The 20,983-nt window shown below is 47.2% G+C and overlaps 1 protein-coding gene across 1 annotated transcript in view; it reads left to right on the forward strand.

Moving 5' to 3' along the window:
- Positions 1–20,983, forward strand: part of Itpr1 (inositol 1,4,5-trisphosphate receptor type 1) — a 306,399-nt gene that overhangs the window by 171,532 nt on the left and 113,884 nt on the right. Inside the window, exons 35-39 of the mRNA XM_071605917.1 lie at positions 504–632; positions 4,002–4,122; positions 7,338–7,522; positions 11,424–11,572; positions 12,473–12,584. Of these exons, the coding sequence (XP_071462018.1) occupies positions 504–632; positions 4,002–4,122; positions 7,338–7,522; positions 11,424–11,572; positions 12,473–12,584 (696 nt within the window). The remainder of the gene's footprint in view (positions 1–503; positions 633–4,001; positions 4,123–7,337; positions 7,523–11,423; positions 11,573–12,472; positions 12,585–20,983) is intronic.

Consider the following 20,983-nt stretch of genomic DNA (forward strand, 5'->3'; position numbering starts at 1 on the left):
TGAGAATCAAACCCAGTGCCTCACACGTGCTAGGCAAGCACTCCACCATGGAGCCACAGCCCAGCCCCCAGGACCCATTTGAACAGTGAATTTCAGTAAAACTCTAATAGAATGAAAGAATTTGGTGGGACCAGAGCCCCACGGTGACCCCAGGTGGGAACAGTGTGGCCTACCCTAGCTGAAGGCCTTTCTCGGGAGAGCAGTTCACTACGGGGGCCATGGAGACTCCGGTGGGTCCCCTGCCGCCTCCTGCTCGTAGGGGTCTTAGGCTCCCTGGGCACAGCTAGGAAGTGACTGATGATGGCCTTGCTGACCCTTCCCACTCTGAACGTTCTGATTCTGTGCCCCGCTATCTTCCTTTTCCACTCTGCAGAACTTACTTTGTATTGTCGTGACCTCTTAGAGGGATGAGTACCTCTGCCCTTGTCTTTGTCATGGGTGGTCAGCGGGAAGGACCTAAGGTAGGTCCTGGGGTCAGCTCTGAGTGCCTGCTCGTCTTCCAGGCCTGCAACAACACGAGCGACAGGAAGCACGCGGACTCCATCCTGGAGAAGTACGTCACGGAGATCGTGATGAGCATCGTGACCACCTTCTTCAGCTCGCCCTTCTCGGACCAGAGCACCACTTTGCAGGTGAGGAGCGTGGGCGAGGGCCGGGCCTGCGCAGGAGCCCCTCAGGGCGGAGGTGATGCAGACGTGGGAGCCTGCAGCTGCCAGTGAGCCACTTGGCAGAGCACTGATCAGACTCTCCCTGAAGGCCAGCGTCACAGGTGCCCTGGGCTAGACAGGGGACCCACCCCTCAGCAGCAGTAGGGGCTGGTCCCAGGGCTGGCCGGCCATCCCGATTCCAACACCCATGGCTGCTACGCCCCTTCTATAGAATGGCACAGCCTTGCACGCACACCTCCCACGAATCCTAACTCATCTCTTCCTTGCTCGTAGTACTTACTGCAACGTCAGGGCTGGGAAAATAGTGGTTAAAAGATATTGTTTAGGGAACAATGACAGGAAGATAAAGCGGACATGGGATTGGTGCAGGTGCAATGTTTTCATCCCAGAGTTCCCATCCTCGATGGGAGGAGCCTGCAGAGCGGGAACCTGTAGTCAGGACTGACGGTACCTGGGGGAGGTTTCCTTATCCCAAACGGTTCTCTTGGCTGTAGGTTTTGTTGTTGTTTGGGATGTTTTTTTTTGAACTGGGAATTAGACCAGGGCCTCGTGCGTGGTGTAGCGCCATTGAGCTCTGTCTCCAGGCCTGGTTATTTTTTGATTTTTCTTAAAATCCCTTCTCCCCTTTTCAGTCTTCCCCTCCCTCCCTCCAGTCTTAGAGAAGAACCTCTTTAATAGCTGCTAGCTTATCACCTCTTTTTAAAACAACACAAACACTGGAACTCTCCCTGGTAAGCTGGAGTGTACATGGAGAGTTCCTTGGAAGCGCTGTGTGGCTGGAGTGAGAAGTTGATGAGCCATAACATCAGGTCTGCTGCGTTGCCCAGGTCCACATGCACTGTTCCCATGGATTCTTTACCAATGGTGCTTCTTGGATTTGTGCAATGCATAACCCTGCACCCTTCCACAGTGATTCTCAGTGTTATGTCCCTTGTTAAAGCCTGGAAGAAGATGATGGGCTGCTGTATTAGTCAGCTCCAAGTTACTACAGTGAAATGGTGGAGACAACTGACTTATAAAGAGAAAAGGTTTCTTTAGCTCACAGTTTCAGAGGTTCAAAGACACGGTATTTGGATTAGCTCAGTTTTGGTAAGGATGCTGGGAGTATTTAGGAGCAAAATGAACTGAACTTGAGTTGCAAGGGCCGGGGGAACTGGAGTCCTACAATCTCTGCCAAGGACAGACCCCATGATCTAAAGACCTCTCACTAGGCCTCACCTCTCAAAGGTTCCAACCTCTCCAATAGCACCACCTTGTGGACAAAGCCTTCAATTACATTTAGCCCCTACTGGACTCTCAACAAATCATAGCAGCAGTCATGCCCTTCTGCATAAGAGGTCAAGTGAGCTGATGCCCCCAGAGTGCCCATGGCTTTTGAGCAATGAGGAGGCAGGTCCTCAGAGCCATCTGTTCGTCTCTTCTCTACTCAGATGTCAAAGGAAACCAAGCAGATGTGCAGTAAATGTTGGCTTACTCGAGTGAACTGGTCAGGGGATGCTTCTCTCCGAGTCAGGCTGCCAGGCTCTCATCCCACGTCTAGCACCTGTGGGACCACTCACCTCCTCAGGGTCCTGGCAAGGTTCGGTGGGACAGGAGTGCAGCCCAGCGCCGCTCTCCTTGGGCCCTTGGAGTTCTCGGGAGCAGCCACAAAACTCGGGGGATAAAACTAGGGTTCTTGGCCAATTTCCCAGCCTCCCTGTGTTCCTGTCTTCTGTTAGGAACACAGTTTGCTGTCTTGGATGGCTTGAGGTATGGGGGAGATTCTGAATATTTTATTAATGTTCCATTTTCTTGCAATATACTTTTTTTTTTTTTTTAAAGCAGGAGCACCATACCACTGAGCTACGTCTGGACCCTTTTTTTTTTTTTAATTTGAAACAGGATCTCCTTAAAGTTGCTGAGGCTGGCCTCAAACTTGCCACAGCCTCCTGAATTGCTGGGATCACAAGCTTGTGGCACCCCCACACCCAGCACAATAGACTGCCTTTGTTCCTCCTAGCACTTTTCATTGTTTTTCTTTTTCTTTTTTTTAAATAACACATTTATTTTATTTATTTATTTTTTTAATGTGGTGCTGAAGATCAAACCCAGGGCCTCGTGCATTCTAGACACACACTCTACTGCTGAGCCTCAGCCCCAGCCTTCCATTGTTTTTCTTTTAGCTCAGAGTTTCCAATGTTTTTTTTTTTTTCTTTGTTATATTCAATTGTAGTGTTTTCCGGAGGGGCTCTGTGAGTCCTTTCCCCCAAACCAAAGACCAGCAGAGCAGCTCACCATTTATAGTGGTCTTCTCCTTGAAGGCCCAAAGCCTCCTTTGGATGGAGACCAAAATTTACAGCCTTTCTATACATTCAGAAAAATCAGTGTCAGGTGGAATAAGTAGATGTTTGGGGTCTTGTACTTTAGAATGAGCACAAATTTATTCCTTCCTAGTGGGATAAATCCTCCCATGCAGTTAACTTCCGAATATTCTTCCCTAGTAAGTGAAGACTACCCATCAGACTTCTCTTGTCTTTATACATTGAAGATGTTGTCAGAAATAGAGACTTGTCATTCAGGCTCGAACCCTCTTCTCAGTTTGTTTTTTACCAATTAAAATATATATGTTCTGCTCACAGGATATAATGAGTGTAAGTTAACTTTGGAGTTAACTTGCCCCCATCCGCTTGCTTTTTGTATGGGATGAAGCTAAAGCTCAGGGAGATGTAGTCATTGGCCTCAGGTCACACAGCTAGCTGGTAACTGGACAAGGTTTGGGACTTTGATTCCACTGTCCATTTCTGTGGTCAGACTCCATTAGATGACATCACATTTATCACTGCCTTCAAATGCTTCTCAGTGTTTCTTCTCAGATAGGCACTGCTGGTCAGCTCTCTGTCACTATAATGAAACACCTGAGGTAATTATAAAGAGAAAAGGTTTATTTGGGCTCGTTGTCCTGGAAGTTGCAGTGTGTGAGTGGTTGGGCCTGGGGGAGCAGCAGGCCATAGCAGGAGTGTGTGGTCCAGCAGAACCACCCATCTCATCGCAAGCCAGGGTGCAAAAGAGAGCAAGGAAAAGGCCAGATTCCCCCAGTCCCCTTCAAGGGAGTGTCCCCAGTGACCTAAGGGCCTCACTAGGCAGCACCATTCTGGGGACCAAGACGTGTGGGCTTTTGGGAGAGGTTGGACATCCACACTAGAGCAGGGACTCTGGGCTTCGGCCCCAGAACCTCCCAATCCTCCTTGGGGCCTGGTAACTTGCTTGAGGCAGTGTCTCTTTCCAGTCAGGTTGTTGGAGACCTCCAAAGAGTCACCCTGTCCCCGTGCCCCCCGGTCCTGTCCTTTCTTGCAGACTCGCCAGCCTGTCTTCGTGCAGCTGCTGCAGGGCGTGTTCCGGGTCTACCACTGCAACTGGCTGATGCCCAGCCAGAAGGCCTCCGTGGAGAGCTGCATCCGGGTGCTCTCCGACGTAGGTGAGATGTCTGGGGTGATGGGATCCCGGTGCTCTGGACATAGGTGAGATGTCCGTGTGGACGATGGGGTGATGGGCGTCGCCCGCTGCGCTGGGCCCTCCCCTAAGGCTGCACAGACTGACATTGCAGAGCCTCCCTGAAAAGGTCTCCCAGGTCCTCGGCCTCCCTCGGCCTCCCTTTCATCTGCCAGGCCAGCACTTCCTGCAGTGAGAGCCACACGTCCAGAAGTAAGCTAGGTCTTGAGAAAGATTCCGTGGTCAAGTGTGGGGTGGTTCTTGGCAAGTCTCAGGGTAGGCGGGTTCTTGAAGCCCCTGGGAAGTCCCTCGCGTGTTTAGTCCAACAGAAACATTGACCACGTCCTAGCCCTTCTTCCTGGAAAGCACTGGACAGAACCCCAGGAACATCCCTTTTCAGAAGTGACGCTCCTTCCCACCAGCCCTTCTCTGATAAGTGGCCCTCTGTCCCCTCTCCATTCTCCTGTCACCTTTCATGGGTGGTTTGAAGGAAGTTAAGAAAAAAGTTAGGACAATTACTTCTCTTGACATTATTAGTGGTCCCCTCCCCTCCAGTACTGGGGACAGAACACAGGGCCTCCATATGTGACACAAGCAACACCCCCTTCCCATATATATAAAATCCCAGCAGCTCCAGAGGCTGAGGGAGGAGGATCCTGAGTTCAAAGCCAGCCTCAGCAACTTAGCGAGGCCCTAAGTAACTCAGTGAGACCCTGACTCTAGATAAAATATAAAAAAGGTCTGGAGATGTGGCTCAGTGGTTAAGCGGCCTTGGGTTCAATCCCAAGTACCAAAAATAATAATAATAATAATTAAATAAATAAATAAACCTTCATTTCCACCTGATACCCCACATGTTTCTGGGATACAGGGTTACTGTTTGATACATGCACACAGTGTGTACTGATCCCGTGGGCAGAATGAGGCTTTCTTTCTGGTAGGAGCTTCAGATGACCCTCTTCTAGTTAATTTGAGACAGTTAACTGTTGTAAGTCGTAGACACCCCGCTGTGTGGTAGAGCACATTCTAGAACTTCTTCCTCCCATCTGACTCTACTTTGGTACCCAGCATCCAACCTGTCATTCCCCTTTCTCCCCTTTGCCACCGCCAGCCCCTAGTGACCGCTGTCCTCCACCTCCTGTGAGATCTGCTTAAGCACATAGCCTGCTGTGTACCCACTTCCCACCCTATAAGTGCCGTGTGCAGGGGGTAAGCCTTCCTCTTCTTGAGAAGGATGTCACCTCGGAGTAGCTACTCCCTGCAAAGGAGTCTTGGCACTGTTAAGAGCCTGTTCAGCAAGGATAGATTGTGTTTATTAGGACCCGTTGCCTGGTTTCAGTGGTCCAAGCCTGATTTCTTTTGTTCCCTCATGGTAGGTACTGATGCCTTCTTACTTACATGGCAGTGTTTCACAGTAAGAGACGAGGATTTGAAAGTCTAGATGCTACATGTTCGTGATGAAGCACGGGATTTCTAGCTGAGATGAGTGAATCCCGTGTCCTGTCCTGCTTCTTAATTTTTATATCACTTGTATCTTGCTTCCAACCTTCTCATTTTCTGATTCAACTATTAGGAAATTCTTGAAAGGCTAACGGTTCTTGCCCTAGGTGGTGTATTTTTTATGAGAATTTAAACAGTTGTTTCTGTGATTCTTCTTCCAGGATGTTAAAGTTGTTCCTTGGTTTAGATGCAGGTAGTAGAGCACCTTCTTTCCTTCTGACATTTGGAAGCCCTGACGACAGGAAATCACTGTTTTGATGTTGGAGGTTTTCCCATAGAGCAGCCAGGATTGTCTGTCTCGGTTTCCTTTTTTTAAATAAACTTTTAATTTAGGAATATTTTTAGATTTATAGGAAAGTTACAGAGATGGTGCAGGGAGCTCCTATGTACCCTTCACCCAGTTCTCCCAGGGGCAGCACCTCCTAGGGGACGTTGGTCTAAACCAAGGAACTGGCATGGCTCTTAGTTGAGCTGTAGACTTGGTTTGGATTTCACCAGTTTTTTCCACGAATGTCCTTTCATGCCAGGGGTGAGTCCCGGCTGCCACCTTGCACACGGTTGTCATTTCTCCAGATCTCCTCTGGCCCGTGGCTGTTCAACGGATGTTTTTCTCATGATTAGATTGGAGTTTGCTTTTTTGTTGTATCAGGGATTGAATCCAGGGGTGCTTAACCACTGAGCCACGTCCCCAGCCCTTTTTATATTTTTTCAGACAAGGGTCTTGTTGATTAGATCTCACTAAATTGCTGAGGCTGACCTTGAATTTGCCATCCTCCTGCCTCAGCCTCCTAAGCCTCCGGGATTGTAGGTGTGCACCCTTATGCCTAGCATGAAGTTTGTCTTTTTTTTTTTTTTTTCCAAATTGTAGATTGGACACAATCCCTATATTTTTTTTCTTTATTTTTATGTGATGCTGAGGATTGAACTCAGTGCCTCATATGTGCTAGGCAAGCACTCTACCACTGAGCTACCTCAGTCTAAGTTACTCTTCTCTTCCCTTCTTAAAAAAATACTATCTCAAAAGAGTTTTTTGTGTCATCGCGAATGCCGCCTGTGTGATGTTCATCTCACATCAGCATTATGTGGATCGCTGTGTAAAACAACAAACTTGAAAGAGAATCTTTAGAAAAATAATCCACTGGCCAAAAGAGTTCCCTGTTTTGATTCTTAAAAGAACACGTTAGTGCCCTGAAGAAGCCATGTATGGAGGGAACCCATGAATCTGTCAACCCTAACTTGTCAAAACTTGATGACCTGAGATCATTTTAGTGTTCTGAAGAGCTCCCGTCCCCAAACCTTGGGAAGCCCCAATCTAAAAGATAGTGAAGTGGATTCGGGCACAGTGGCACATGCCTGAAATTCCAGCGACTTGGGAGGCTGAGGCAGGAGGATCTCAAGTTCAAAGTCAGTCTCAACAACCTAGTGAGACTCTGTCTCCAAATAAAATATAAAAAAGGGCTGGGGATGTGGTTCAGTGGTTAAGTGCCCCTGGGTTCAATCTCTGGTGCCAAAAGCTGAGAATGTAGCTCAGTGGTAGAGCACCCCTGGATTCCATCCACAGTGCCACAAAGATGGTGGGGTAGTGTCAGGATGTTCAGTCTTCACCCTCGATACCATGCAAGCTGGCAGGTGGTTGGCATGGACAATCTGCCTGACGGGGGATGAGGGGTAAGGCCTTCACAAGTCCTCTCTCCTGTGCAGCCAAGAGCCGGGCCATTGCCATTCCTGTGGACCTGGACAGCCAAGTCAACAACCTCTTCCTGAAGTCACACAACATTGTGCAGAAAACGGCCATGAACTGGCGCCTGTCAGCCCGCAATGCTGCTCGCAGAGACTCTGTTCTGGCAGCTTCCAGAGACTACCGGAATATCATCGAGAGACTACAGGTAATGCCTAGTGCTGAGGGAAGTGGTGCTTCACCTGGCTGAGGTGTTCCCACATGCCCCTGTGCTTCCTCAAGCCTAGGAGCGTCCACGCTCAGGCACAGGGAGACGTCCATGAGGTTTGTGAAGAGTCACGGGTGGCCATAGATGAGCAGCAGGAACACAGAGCTGCTTAGGAAGCCTACTGCTCCTGATGAGGTCAAGGTCTTCCAAGGTCATACACAGAAGTGCAGCTCTCTCTCTGAACACTGGGGACTCTGCCTCATGTGCAAGGCGTGTTTAATTATGACAAAGGGATGCTCAGAATAAGGGCATCGAGGTTCCATTTTTCCCAACACTCCAGAATATCTAGGCTCTTGAACCAGTGGACAATTGAGTATAGCTGATTCCTGAGGGAAGTTGTGAGAAATGAAACTTCAGAATGAGAACGTGAAAACAGAAGTATTCTTAGAATCTAGCTGGACTACATTCTCTGTTTCTGTCCTTCCTCCATTAAAGCATGGTCTCAGGCAAGTGCCTGAATTCAGATTCTGGCACCACTGCTCAGAAGTGGTACCACCTTGGGAAAGGTACTTAACTCCTCTGTGCTCCCTCTCCTCATTTGTAAAATAGAATGATGGTAGCCCCTGCCTCCTGGGGGTGATGTGAGCATTAAGAGAGTTGATAGCATGTCCCAGATTTCTACATCTTGTGAAACGAAGATCAATAGTTACATTATTCTCTTTGACTGTTATGAGGTTGACTGGGCCAGCGAAGTGTCTTGTTCAAGGTCTTTCATGAGGTCTTTCAGTCAGGTTGTGGCCATGGCTAGAATCACCTTTAAACCTTGTTCTATCTCGTATTGATCACTGGATTTGGTGGTCACCTGGGTCTTGGGCTAGAGTCTGAAACATCCACATGGAGCCTCCCCATGTGGCCTGGGCTTCCTCACAACATGGCAGCTGGGGCCCAAGATGAGCATTTCTGGAAGGAGACAGGGAAGGCTGATTGTCTTATCACCTGTTTGTCAGAAAGCACACAGCATCACTTGGGCTGTGCTCTGTTGGTCAAAGTAGCCTCAGAGGTCCACTCTGTTTCGAGGAGAGGAAACATGGACCACCATGGAATGAGAGAGATGTCAGTGTCACATGTGAGAACAACATGGAAAATGGGATACCGTGTAGCCATCCTTGGAAAATTCAGAACCCATTAAGCTAGTGGAACAGTCCCTGGCACGTCCTGAGCACTCTATTAAGAGCTGCCAATGTAATTATTATTATTACAACTGTTGTTACTGCTGCGACTATAATAATTACTATTATTAGGTGAAGTAACTGAGCCTCTGTGAGGTTAGGCAGCCAAGTTTGCAGATGCATCCACCAGCCCCTTGCTGCATACTGGGAATATAAAGTGAGGAGAAAACCCAGAAATGATCTTTGCCTCCTAGAGTCTCACGTTTTGGAGAGGAGGCAGACATTAATCAGCTAATTGTGCAGGTAAACATAAAATGACAGAGGCACAAATCCTGTGGAGAAGTGAGCAGCTCTTGCAGGACTCAGACGAGGAGCCGATCTTGCTGGGCTGGTTAGGGGTGGGGACAAGGAAGGCTTTGCTGAGGGAATAACTTTTGAACCAGGCCAGAAAACAGTAGGATTTAAAGAACTAGGCAGGCAAACAGCACGTGGGAAGACCATTATACAGAGAAGAATAGGAAGCATCCAGAGATATAAGGGAGGTCAGTGCGGCTGGCGATCTGGGGACCAGAGCGGCTGGCAGGCTTCACACATCCAGCCAAGAACTCCATCCTTAGCCGTCACGGTGGCGCACATCTGTAATCCCAGTGTCTTGGGAGGGTGAGGCAGGAGGATCACAGGTTCAAAGCCAGCCTCAGCAATATAGCGAGGCCCTAAGCAACTTAATGAGACCCTGTCTCAAAAACAAAACAAAACAAAACAAAAAACCTGAGGGGTGGGAGGTGTGGCTCAGTGGTTAAATCCCTGTTACCAAAAAAAAAAAAAAAAAAAAGAATTATATCCTGTATCATGATAGAACCCATTCGTGAGCAAAGGTAGCTGAATTCCGAATGGAAATGCTTCCTAACTTCGCTGTGCTTTTTTAGAAAGGGGGCGTGTAATATATACTCTCGACTCTGAATGCACAGAATCTTCTCACACAATCTACATCATTTACCTGCAGTCAAACACACCCATTTCTTATGCTTTTCTTCAATCTATTATGCATATTTTTGGGATGAATTAGAACACGTTTGTAGGTAATACTAGCTAAAAAGCCTTGCTCAGGGACTTACAGGATCCTCATTCTGCAAATTATTATCCAAGCCTTGCCATGATCCAACAAGAACTTTCAGGATATAAGAACTTTCGCTGGGAAACTGACCCCTTGTATGATTAAATCCTGTTTAGACACTCTTCCCTGAGCATCTTCCCCTACCCATTGCTTTGCTGTCTTTGCTGGCCCCTCCTGATTGCCGGATGTCCTGCGTTTGGCAATGCAATGTAGATCAATTGCTGTCAAGTTCAGATTTTGCAAATGATGTAAGATTTCATGAAATATCATGGATGTCATGTGAAAGAGCTACTTCAGTCCGTCCCATGCCAGTGCCTTAAACAAAGATTTGCCAGACTTAGGGCCAGTAGCTAGTGAAGAAGAGAAAGTTGAGTGCTTCTCAAGGGGAAGCTATTAGGGAAAAAGACCCCCAGAGAATGTTGCAGAAATGACCCCTCTTTTTGACTGCTATGAAAATCACACGAATTAATAGATATTGCGATCTATTGTCTTCCAGTTCTTACTGGGAAAATTACCACTCCCTGCTCCATGCCAAAAAAAAAAAAAAAAAAAAGGACCTTATTTGATTCATTTATCTATTCTTTACGTAACCTAAACATTATTGAATGGTTAAAATTATCACCTAATTTTGTTAAATATAAGGTAAAATTCTCTCCAAGTGGTTTAATTTTAGTTTCTGGTTAAAAGACCTGTCAATTCTTTCTTGGTCCTAGCTGGGTCCCCAGTGGAGGTGAATGCCAATTTAAGCAGCTTCTGCCATTGCAAATCTTGTTTAAACACCCCCCTCCACCCCCCACCGATGATCTAGCGTGCTCTGCCCATCTTAGCATGCTTCCAGTTAAATTCCAAGTCGGCGAGCCGCAGAACAGGCTTAGCATCTTTTGAAGATGACTTCTCATCTGTTTTTCTATCATTTGCCTTTAAATGGTGTTTGTTGTGTTGGTTTTGCTGCTCTTTCAACTTCTCTCTGTTTTCCTTTCCTGCAGCTGTGTGTTTTGCATTTGAAGACCATCATGCTATCAGGGTACATGTATTTAGCATGTTGATACAGCATGTTCATTCATGTGTGTGTTTTCATGTTCATATGACTTGATTGTGTGAGTAATCCATGCTCATTGAAAATACATGACACTGACACTCGATAGAGGAGAATCTGCATCACCTGTAATGCCACCACCCAGAGAAAAGCAGTAGTGATGTTTTCAAAGTAGTCCATATGTATCCTTTAGTTTGGGATTTTGCTTATAAAAATAGCATCATGGTCCATGGTGTTGCTTGACCATTTTTACACTTGTATTGTAGACATCTTTCCATACTGTAACTGCATTTTTGCATCCTATCTTAAAATATGTGGAATGATCCCCCGAGTAGCACAAAACCATCTCAGAGGAAGGGGAGGTGGGGCGTGATTTGTCGGGTCGGCATCTTCTGCATCAGGAGGCAATGCTTCAGGTGACCATCGCACAGGGTCTGAGCCTGTGAGATCAATGCCACACAGTACTGAAGTCACCCTAACCCAGCCTAGCCTGTGCATTGTGGCTTAGGGCCGCAGTGGGCTCGGGCCCTGCTGCCACCAGCCCTGGCCAGAGCTGGCAACCAAGCCCTGCTTCCATTGCAGGACATTGTCTCAGCCCTGGAGGACCGCCTCAGGCCACTGGTGCAAGCAGAGCTGTCTGTGCTCGTCGATGTCCTGCACAGGCCCGAGCTGCTTTTTCCGGAGAACACAGATGCCCGACGGAAATGCGAAAGTGGTGGTTTCATTTGCAAGTAAGTGGCCCCTTTCTCGGTGGTAGTCAGTGGCCAGAAGTCTGATGACCAGACTGAGCCTTTGTTTCCGCAGAAGGAGACGCTGTCCTGGTGTTTGACTTTGATGGATGCAAGGTCATGTGCTAGAGTCCTGTTCTGACCTTCCCAATGTGGTTCGTCTATTAAATCCTACTTAACTGACAACTTGTTTTTCTTTTTCCTTGTTCTTTCTTTTTTGGTGAGACTCTCTCCTTTTCATTGCATGCCCATTCATTCGCCCTCCAGCAAGTCTCGACAGAGCACCCTCCACGCTCAGCAGCTCAGATGTAAAACAATCATGACTTCTCAGCCTTTACAAATCTCAGGCCCACATGACCTCAGATCTTTTCCTAACAGTTGGGTAGTTCTTAGTTTGTGCCGTGGGGCATAATCTGAAAGAGGCAAGTGGTCCCATGACTAGGGAGCTCTGTTTGATTTTTACCCTGAGTTTGTCTACCTTGGGGGTGGCCCCTGCCTATGAGTTTCTTCCTTTGGAGAACCCCTCAAAGGCTGTGGATTAGGGAACTTTATCCTGTTGAGGTTATTTTTTTATACCCTGTTGGCATATCCCAGCGGCAGTCCTCAGTGGATAAAGAGCCTCACTTCATGAGTGGACCTCCTGGTTTCTCAGCTGCATATTTAATCTCTCCATTGTACATGGTCACTTTCTACCTGCTGAGCCCGTGGGCTGTTAACGGCCAGCAGGTGTCGCTGTGGAGCCACAGTCTGGGTCTCTTCTGGGCGCAGTGACCGTGTCCTCAAGTCGGTTTAACTTTAATAAATATTGGTTCTTTAATCGACTAGTTACAATAAGTTTCTTGTAAAGTGTTTTTAATGGAAAGATAGTTCTAGGGTTGTAATCTGTGGTTTTCCCTCATTCAGGTTAATAAAGCATACTAAACAGCTACTAGAAGAAAATGAGGAGAAACTTTGCATTAAAGTCCTACAGACCCTCAGAGAAATGATGACCAAAGATAGAGGCTACGGAGAAAAGGTACCGTGTTTTATTTTCCTGTGAAAAACATGCCTTGCTATTAAATTGAAGGGATGAGTGTGCTTAGAAATAATCTTAATTATTTCTTAGAAATAATCTTAATTCAGGCATTTTTTAAGCTGTTTAACCTGTTGCTAAAGGTAGCTGAATCATATGAGTGTCTCCTTAAAAGTCAGATGTGCTGGGCTGGGATGTAGCTCAGTGGTAGAGCTTTTGCCTAGGGTGTCTGAGGCCCAGAAAGCTAGAATGTACTTGGTTGTCTCTAATGGGCTGCTCGCCATGTAATGTCAGAGGTTTTCCTCATTTAAGTTCCCAGTGAGAAGTACATACCTCTGAGTGTTCCTGGACTGGGGCTCCAGCTAAGTGCACCTGTGGGGTGGCTTGCTTCTTTCCAACGAGGGGTTGCACAACCCCTCCAGAGCATGAAGGAACACCATCCAGTTCTAACTGGAAACTCAGCAGCAGGCAGATACATCACCATTTCTGAGTGGGATTGTGAAAGGGACAGTCCCCGTGACCTGCTGCTGCTGAGGACACACAGTGAGCAGGCATCGGCCCAGATGTCCTCCTCATCTCCCATGTTGGGCCACGTGGGCGTTTCCAACCCCACTGTCACTTCAGTCCCCAACACAGCATCTCAGGCCTGCGCTCCAGTCACACCTGGTTGCCTTGGCAGGTGCGAAGTCTGCTCAATGTCTGCTGGGCCCTTTGGCAGTGATTTGTGATAGATCAATATACAGAGCTTGGTGGCCTTTCAAAATTCCCAGGAACTGATTTTTTTCAGCTCTACAAAGAAGCCTTGATAATTAAATGACAGCCTTCCTTGTCAGAATAGGTGGTGCCCACCAGGCCATCCCACCAACTGCAGGAACCTTGCTTTCTGAGCTCCACGACTCCTCTCATTCATATTAGAACAGCTTCAGACAAGAGGGTCCTTACATAAGAAAACATCTGATCCTCCGAGTGCTCAGCCTTCCTCCACTGCCCCCCAATCACAAGGCTTTTAAGTGTTACTCTTAATGTTTAAAATACATAAATTAAAAGGTGAACAAATATTGACTAATTAGAAAACAGTTTTCTGTAACTCAGTAGGAATTTTTGGAGACATCATGCCCGGCAAGAGTTTATAAATATAAATAAAAGCAAAGAACCCTAGTACATTGGAGAAATATGAGAGGGTCTATTCAAACAGCTGTTGCCTAGACACCTAGGCAGGTCTTCCCCCCCACTCCTTTTTCCTGGCATTGGGGATTGAACCCAGGGGTGCTTAACCACTGAGCCACATTCCCAGCTCTTTTATGTTTTATCTTGAGGCTGGGTCTCGCTAAGTTACCGAGGCTGCCCTTGAACTTGCCATCCTCCTGCCTCAGCCTCCTGAGTTGCGGGATTGTAGGGGGCATGCATCCCTGTACCCAGCCCCTTAACTCAAGTTTCTTAATATGGTGAAGAAATTCATCACACCCAAGCAGAGAGGCTGGGAGGAGAGAGCTTTCTTTCCAGAGGTTGGGCCTGTCATCCCCCATCACCAAAAGGAAAATCCTGTGGATGAGGATGGTCATGAAGCTGAGGAAGGCATTCTAGAAACCTCTGTTTGTCTAGCAGCTACCAGCACAGAGCTGCAGCTCTCATCCCCATGTTTTGGTGGCTGCAAAATGCCAACCAGCCATTCCTATGAGTGCCACTCTAGAGGGGACTGAGGACACTAAAGCACTCTGCTTCTCCCCCTCTGGTCTTTGGTATTAACTCCGCTCCCTCCAGGCTTTCTGAAGATATTTTTGACACCTTACTAACTGTTCCCATTGACAGAAGAAGCGTGATCCACAAGGCAGGCCAACTTCGTCAAGGGTGGAAGTCACCCGGAGCCAAAGAACTAACCTTTCTCAAGCAAACCAGTTGGCTCTCATTGGTGAAATCAAAGAGGTATTCTTTGGCCTGGGAGCTGAGGCGTTTTCCTCCTCCCATCTCAGCTACCTCTGACGGGCAGCTTGTCCCATGACCATCACCTTCCTGTGGGTGCCAGGGCTGTTTGGCTTCCCTGCCCTCCCCCTGCATTCAAGGAGCCCAAGCTGAGGGCTAAGACGAGAGTCCACAGTCGCATGAAGTGTCTGTGGTGGGGTCAGGGCTGGAACCCAGGTCTCCAGCCTCCCCAAGGGTCATCCACCGGCATGGACCATGTCGTCTTGTCTTTTCTAATCTGTCATCATTATAAGTGACGAGGCTTAGGTAGCCTTCCCTCATCTCTACATTTTATTCAACCTTAGGATAGTCAGGGTCACACATAAATAATAAACTGGAAATCATCCTGTATGTTCCTGTTCAAAAACGGTGGTGTGCTTAGATGAGTCTACTTGCCTGGAAACAAAATTTAAAAAGAAGAAGAAGCCATTGAGAACTGTTACCTGTATTAAAAATCGATTAAAATATACCAGAGTCCCCGTCAGACTGTAACTGTTATGTGTACCCACCAGTTTGGTAGAGGATGTCTTTAATAACAATGGTAACTTTTATTGGCTTCTTGTTGGGTGCCACAGACTACACTGAGCACGTCTCCTACCTTATCTCAGATCAGCCTCAGTGATAGGTATCATTATTGTTACTATTTTTAAACATGAGTTACAAGATTCCAGTTCAGAGAGGTTCGGAAACTTGCCTGGGGTCACACATCTGATAACCAGCAAGACAGGAACTTAAACCCAGACAGGCAGGCTGATTCCAGAGACCAGCTCTGCACAACTGGATCCCACCTAAGTGAACAGACACCATTTGAGTGTTTTAAGTCCACCTACAGGTTTAATATCTAAGTTTTCATCATGTTACATGATAGTGTCAACGGGGGCACTGGCCCCAGTAGCACCAAGTATAGCAGAGCTTAAACACTAGGCTTTAGCTTACTTCTGATCCCTGTGCTGGTGCATTTTTCTCTTACTATAATAAACTACCAGGAGCTGGTGATGTTATAAAGCAAAGAAGTTTATTTAGCTTCCAGTTTGGAAGACTTAAAGTCCAAGATGAGGCAACCTCATTAATTTGCCCTCTGGTAAGGGCCAGATGGGGATTGGCACCAGGTGGAGCCTCTGGGGGAGCCAGAAATCACATTCTGAGCCAGCTTCTTGATGGAGAGGGAACTCACTTTGGCAAGTAACTCAAAATCCTACAAGAAGAACCTTCATTTCTTTCAGGGAGGACTGCCAGTGACGTCAATGCATCCTGCTAGGTCCTACCACCTCCCGGCATCTCTGTACTGAGGTCCAACCTCCCACGTGTGACCGTTGGGGGGACACATACCCAAACCCTAGCAATCACTTAGGAACAAAAATATCATTAGTTATTAAGACTCTAAAGTGCAAATGACCAGAAATGAGTGTTCTCAGAGTGGAATATGAGATAAAGAAATATTAAAAATCATCACTGAAATGATGGTGGAATACATTTTTGTACGATGCTTATAGTAACTGTATAACCTGTCTATTCAAAGCAAACTTCCAATTTATTTGAGTTTATCTCAGGACTTTGCAAACACTTTGGGGGATTCCTACTAAACTCTGCTTTTAATCTACAGATTAAAACCAAGTCCATATTTAAGGAACAACCAAATAAAATTAAAAAACCCTCCATGGCTAAGCATCTCTAAAATTTAATTCAAATCTCTCTCTCTAACACACACACACAAAAATCTTCAGGCCCCTGGGCCATGCTGGAAAAGGGGACTACAGTTAGTGAATTGGCTACTGTAGTTGACTAGGTTTTTATTCAGCTACTGTTGACTTAAATTATTAAAGAGCTCTGGGAAGGAATTTGGAGTCCAGGAATTTGTGTAAAAGGATAGCTCAGAATTTACTTAGAATTCCATTTTTCCTTCTGAATAGTCTTAGCTGTTTGGTACTAGAGAGCCCAGGATCCCAGGTAAGGCGGGGGGTCTCCTTTTCCTGTAATCCTTGTTAATTACCAAAGCTGCTTTGTCCTAGGTGAGTAAAGCATTGATATTTCAAGCCAGTAATCTTTCCGATAGCCACTTCAATTTGCAGAACATACTAAATACAAAATGTGGTAAAATCACATGAGAGTCTTCCCTCTGTCCTGAAACAGGGATCATTGTGATCATTCTCTCGTGAGTCTTTCCTTTCCCTAGTATTTGAGTTAATACGTGCTGTGTTACGGGTGTGACTTGGGTCAGCGCCAACTGTGCTGTCCCTGTCCCTCGGTCATCAGCAGTATGAGCCTAGGACTGCTGGGTCTCATTGGGCTCATCAGCAGGGTGAGCTCCTGACCCCACTGAAACCATGAAATAAGTCTCAGGCAACAACTTCCTTCTAAATTGAGTCAGTCCTACTCTAGACTTCCTCTCTGTTCTTTCTGTCCTCTGCCAAAAGAAGCGTTGCTTGGGGAATTGGCCCTTGTTCCCACCCGGTTCCACCTCATGTCCCCGTCAGGGAGTGCAGGGCCCTCTGGATGCGTGGCCTAGTGACTCGGGAGGTTTGATACCTGGATGCGAATGAACTGTGGCAGCATCCTGCCCCCTTTGATCCAGATATCCACAGATGTTGCTGCAAGCTGTGGTCCACAATGCCCCAGACCCTAAAAACCATCACCATCTAACAGCCCTTTAAGGTGACCCACAAGAATACATTTACAGAGTCTCTAACACTTAGCAGGCTATGTTTCTTTTTCTAACCTCTCTTTCTTTTTCTCCCCTTTTTTTCTTTTCCAGCAAATTTCCATTGATGAGTTGGATAATGCTGAGGTCCTAATTTGGTTGCTTTTTTGTTCTGAATGTCCCATGGTGGCGTTTCCATGACGCTCTTCCAGTTAGCCCCGTGCCTTTGTCTTCTGGTCTCCATGCGTCTAAGTACCTGACTCTGTGTAGCGCCCTTTGGGGAGTAAATAGAATCTGTCCTGTCTCTGTGAGCATTTCCCATGAGTTTGTTTGCCATTTGTCGCTGAAGATCCCATCTGAGTCTGGACAAAGATTCTCAAAACTCTGATAAGATTCCATTCATTCACCGTCTAGAATCTAAACTGAATTTGTGGTTGACATTGCCGTTAACTTATCTCTGAAACTCCATCTCTGTGTTAGCCTAAGGAACCTTTCTGCCCTGTAAAGCTTCTGATGCAATGAGAATTTTTTAAAAAAAATAGTTTAAAAGTGGTTTTTAAACAACAACAACAACAAAAAGGAACACTGCTTTCTGGGTGTCTGGTGATAAGTATTGAGTTGGGGGCCCACGTAGACGGCTCTGAGAGGCCTTGTGAATTTGGAAGTGGTGGTTAGTCCTGAAATGAGGAATGCCCTGTACCCATGGCTTCTCTTATCTGTACATCCAGAAATTGAGAGGTCACCCAGTGGCTTCTGTAGGGATGTGTCACATTCGTTGCATTTGCCCAAAATTATCTTGGAGACGGAAGAGTGGGGTGGCCATTTTGTGTGGGACTTGGGGGCTCCTTGCATATTGTCTGTTTTGTGCATTTTTCCCCAACATTTCTTGTCATGTTTTTAGGCTGGTGAGTCAATGGTACTGGTAAAAAATTAATTTGAGGACTTAATGTGTGTGATTGAGATGGTTTAATTGATCTGCACATTGAGCACACTGGAATAGAATTTCATTTGACATATTGTAGTGATTTTTCTGGTCTGTTTTAATGATCTACTTCCTCTCTTGGTAGACTAATTAATACCTTATTTTGAGTGAGAGAGAGAGAGTGCTATCAGACAGAACATGTTGTCTACCATGATATGTATTTTAATTAATTCGCCTTAATGGCAGAGGTATTAAGAAATAGTTCAGATCACCAATGGAGAGTTGGAATCAGAGACTTAAAATCAAAAGCAAGACAAGTGGTTGTGAATTTGGTCCGGTTGCTTTGGGAATGGAGCACAGAGAGGCTAAGTGGGAGGTCTCAGCCCACACAGCAAGAAAGTGGCAAACTAGCACGTAGCGGGCTTATTAGCTCCTGGCGGGTCAGCACAGTGAATCCTTGAAGCACAGAGATCACAGACATGGGCAGGGGAGGAGGCGGTGCCTTCTGGAAAGAACAGAAAGTGAAGAAAAAAAGGGGTTCCGTGGTATTAATTTTTTTTAACTGCACTGAAAAATACCCTATGCTGATTTCTACGTTGGCAGCCTTCACAATCTTGTCTCTACCTAACGTAAATGCCTCGCTGATTTGCATTTTTTCCCTGAAATATGGAGGTTGCGTTTCTCTCTGCTGAAGTGCACGTAAAGTCAAGGAAAGAAGCCCTTCCCTGGCGGGTCGGAGCCCGCGGTGTTATTAATACTCTTGTTTTGCACTGTAGTAATGAGTTGTTGTGTTTGCTTGCTCAAGATACAACTTGGTCCTCCTGGCTGGGAGTTTATGGCTTGCTTATGGAAAGATTCCACAGTTGGAGCAGGTGTGTTTATAATTATACTCTAGGAAATAGAATACTGTCTGTTTATAAAAGAAGAATGTTCTGGCAGGCACTGGGATTCTTTGAAAATTCCCTGAGGAGGCAACTGTGGATCCCCTCTGCGTTGTTACCCCTGGTAACCGTCAGAGCCCCAGGACACCAGCACCCTGTCCCCAGTCCCTCAGGCTGTTGAATCTGGCCCTCTAGGCAGAGATGACGGATTGGCCTTTATCATCGATGCTGTTCTGGACACGACCGCGGCTCCTGTGGTTTCTCCCCCAACTGGTCCTTTAGTCGGCGTGTTCTGCTGGAAGCCTGCAGTCACAGCCACGTCTCTGCAGGCAGTTAATGAGAGCTCAGGCTGGGCCAGCGTTGGGGTGGCCACACTGCAGAGCCTGAGGTGGGGGACGGCCCCGAGGACAGAGGAGGGCCTGCCTGGCACCCCAGCAGCCCTCAGTGAGGACAGGCCCTGCCCTTTGATGATAAAGGCCAGGGGGGCATGCCAAGAGAGCCTATAAAAAGGCCCAGTGCCTGCTGCATCCCCGTCCAGGCTCCGAGAAGACAGGGTGAAGTGGGGACAGAGGCGGGGACTCTGCAAGAAACGTGCATGCGATGGGCCCTTTGCAGCTGTCTTCTAGAATAAAATTCCATCTGACCGGGAAGAGGGGTTTGGGGTTTGGTTTCCTGGCAAATAAAGGGGCAGAGTCCCCTCACCCTCTGACTTGACCTTTCCACTGGGGCCCTGGGGGACAGTGGGGAGAGGGGCTGGGGAAGGAAACTGCTTGCCTTGTGTTCCTTCAGCTCCTCCTTAGGTTTGAGTCTTGATGGATTGTGCTGTGGGCACACCCCTGGGTCGCCATTCCCCAGGCCAAGGTGTATAATGTGTCCACCTGCCCAGAACCACCCCAGCTGATGGTGAAGACATGCATCTCTAGGACTGAGGTCCTGAGGGCCTGTTACATTTGAGGCAGATGCTGGAGAACTCGGATACAACAATGTCCCCAGGGAATGCAGTAGCTGCCACCCTGGAGCCTGCACTTTCATTGGAGAGAGAGACAATGATACAAATTAGTGTAAAATGACAGCTGTCAGTCAGGAGAAATGTCGAAAAAGAGTAGTCTGTGGAACCGTGAGAACATGTTGTCTGGGGACTCCTACGCAGGAGGTCGGGTAGGACGTTAGCCCCAGGAGATGATGGCAGGAGCCACTTTTCTAACCTGTGATGAGAGGCTACACCTAGGTGTCACCTGTGTGTCCTTGGAAAGGTATGGGCAGTTTAGAAAGTGTGGGCTGTCGCTTGGTGCATGTGTCCGTTTCTGTGCATTTGAGGTATCCTCTCCATTGAATCGTGGTCCCTTGGAGCTTCTGGGGACAACTAGCAACTTGGGCTGCCTACTGCACAACAAAAAAGCTAGACTGACATTCCCAGTTATCCAGAGAGGTGGCCGCCAGCTTCAACTGAGCCCTCAACTTCTGCCGCCCCCAGCTGCTTCTGCAAAGATGCCACTGAACTTGGTCAAACTCAGAGCCTGGAGTAAAAAGGAGAGTGCCATAAGAATTGTGAATTTCCACCTTCAGGGGGCGTTCTCATGACGTCCTACCCTGGTGGAGGTGCCCTACTTTTTTACATCGCTGTGAACTGCTGAGTTGGGCACCTGCCAACACTCGGGTGGCAGTTACATAAGAGCTGCTTTTTTTCCTGGAATTTAGGCTCACTGCTGATGTGTGACCTTCAGCAGTAATTGCCAATAAATGCAGTGAGCTGTTTACTGTCAGACACTGGCAACCACAGAGAAAGCTCACCTCGGAGCACACAGAAGCGGCCGCAGAGCCCGCACAGGCCTTGCGAGCATGACTTTTTGTCTTAACGCTGAGATTATCCCATCATAACCCAAGTTGTCTCATTTAGTCAAATCAATGCCTTAAAAAAAAAAATACGAACAGCACCATCGAGCTCTGAAACTTGTGTTAGCTAACGTAGGTAGGGCCACGTTGTTAGAACAGAGCGACTTAA

This window comes from Marmota flaviventris, chromosome 20, assembly GCF_047511675.1.
Source record: "Marmota flaviventris isolate mMarFla1 chromosome 20, mMarFla1.hap1, whole genome shotgun sequence".
Lineage (NCBI taxonomy): Eukaryota > Metazoa > Chordata > Mammalia > Rodentia > Sciuridae > Marmota > Marmota flaviventris.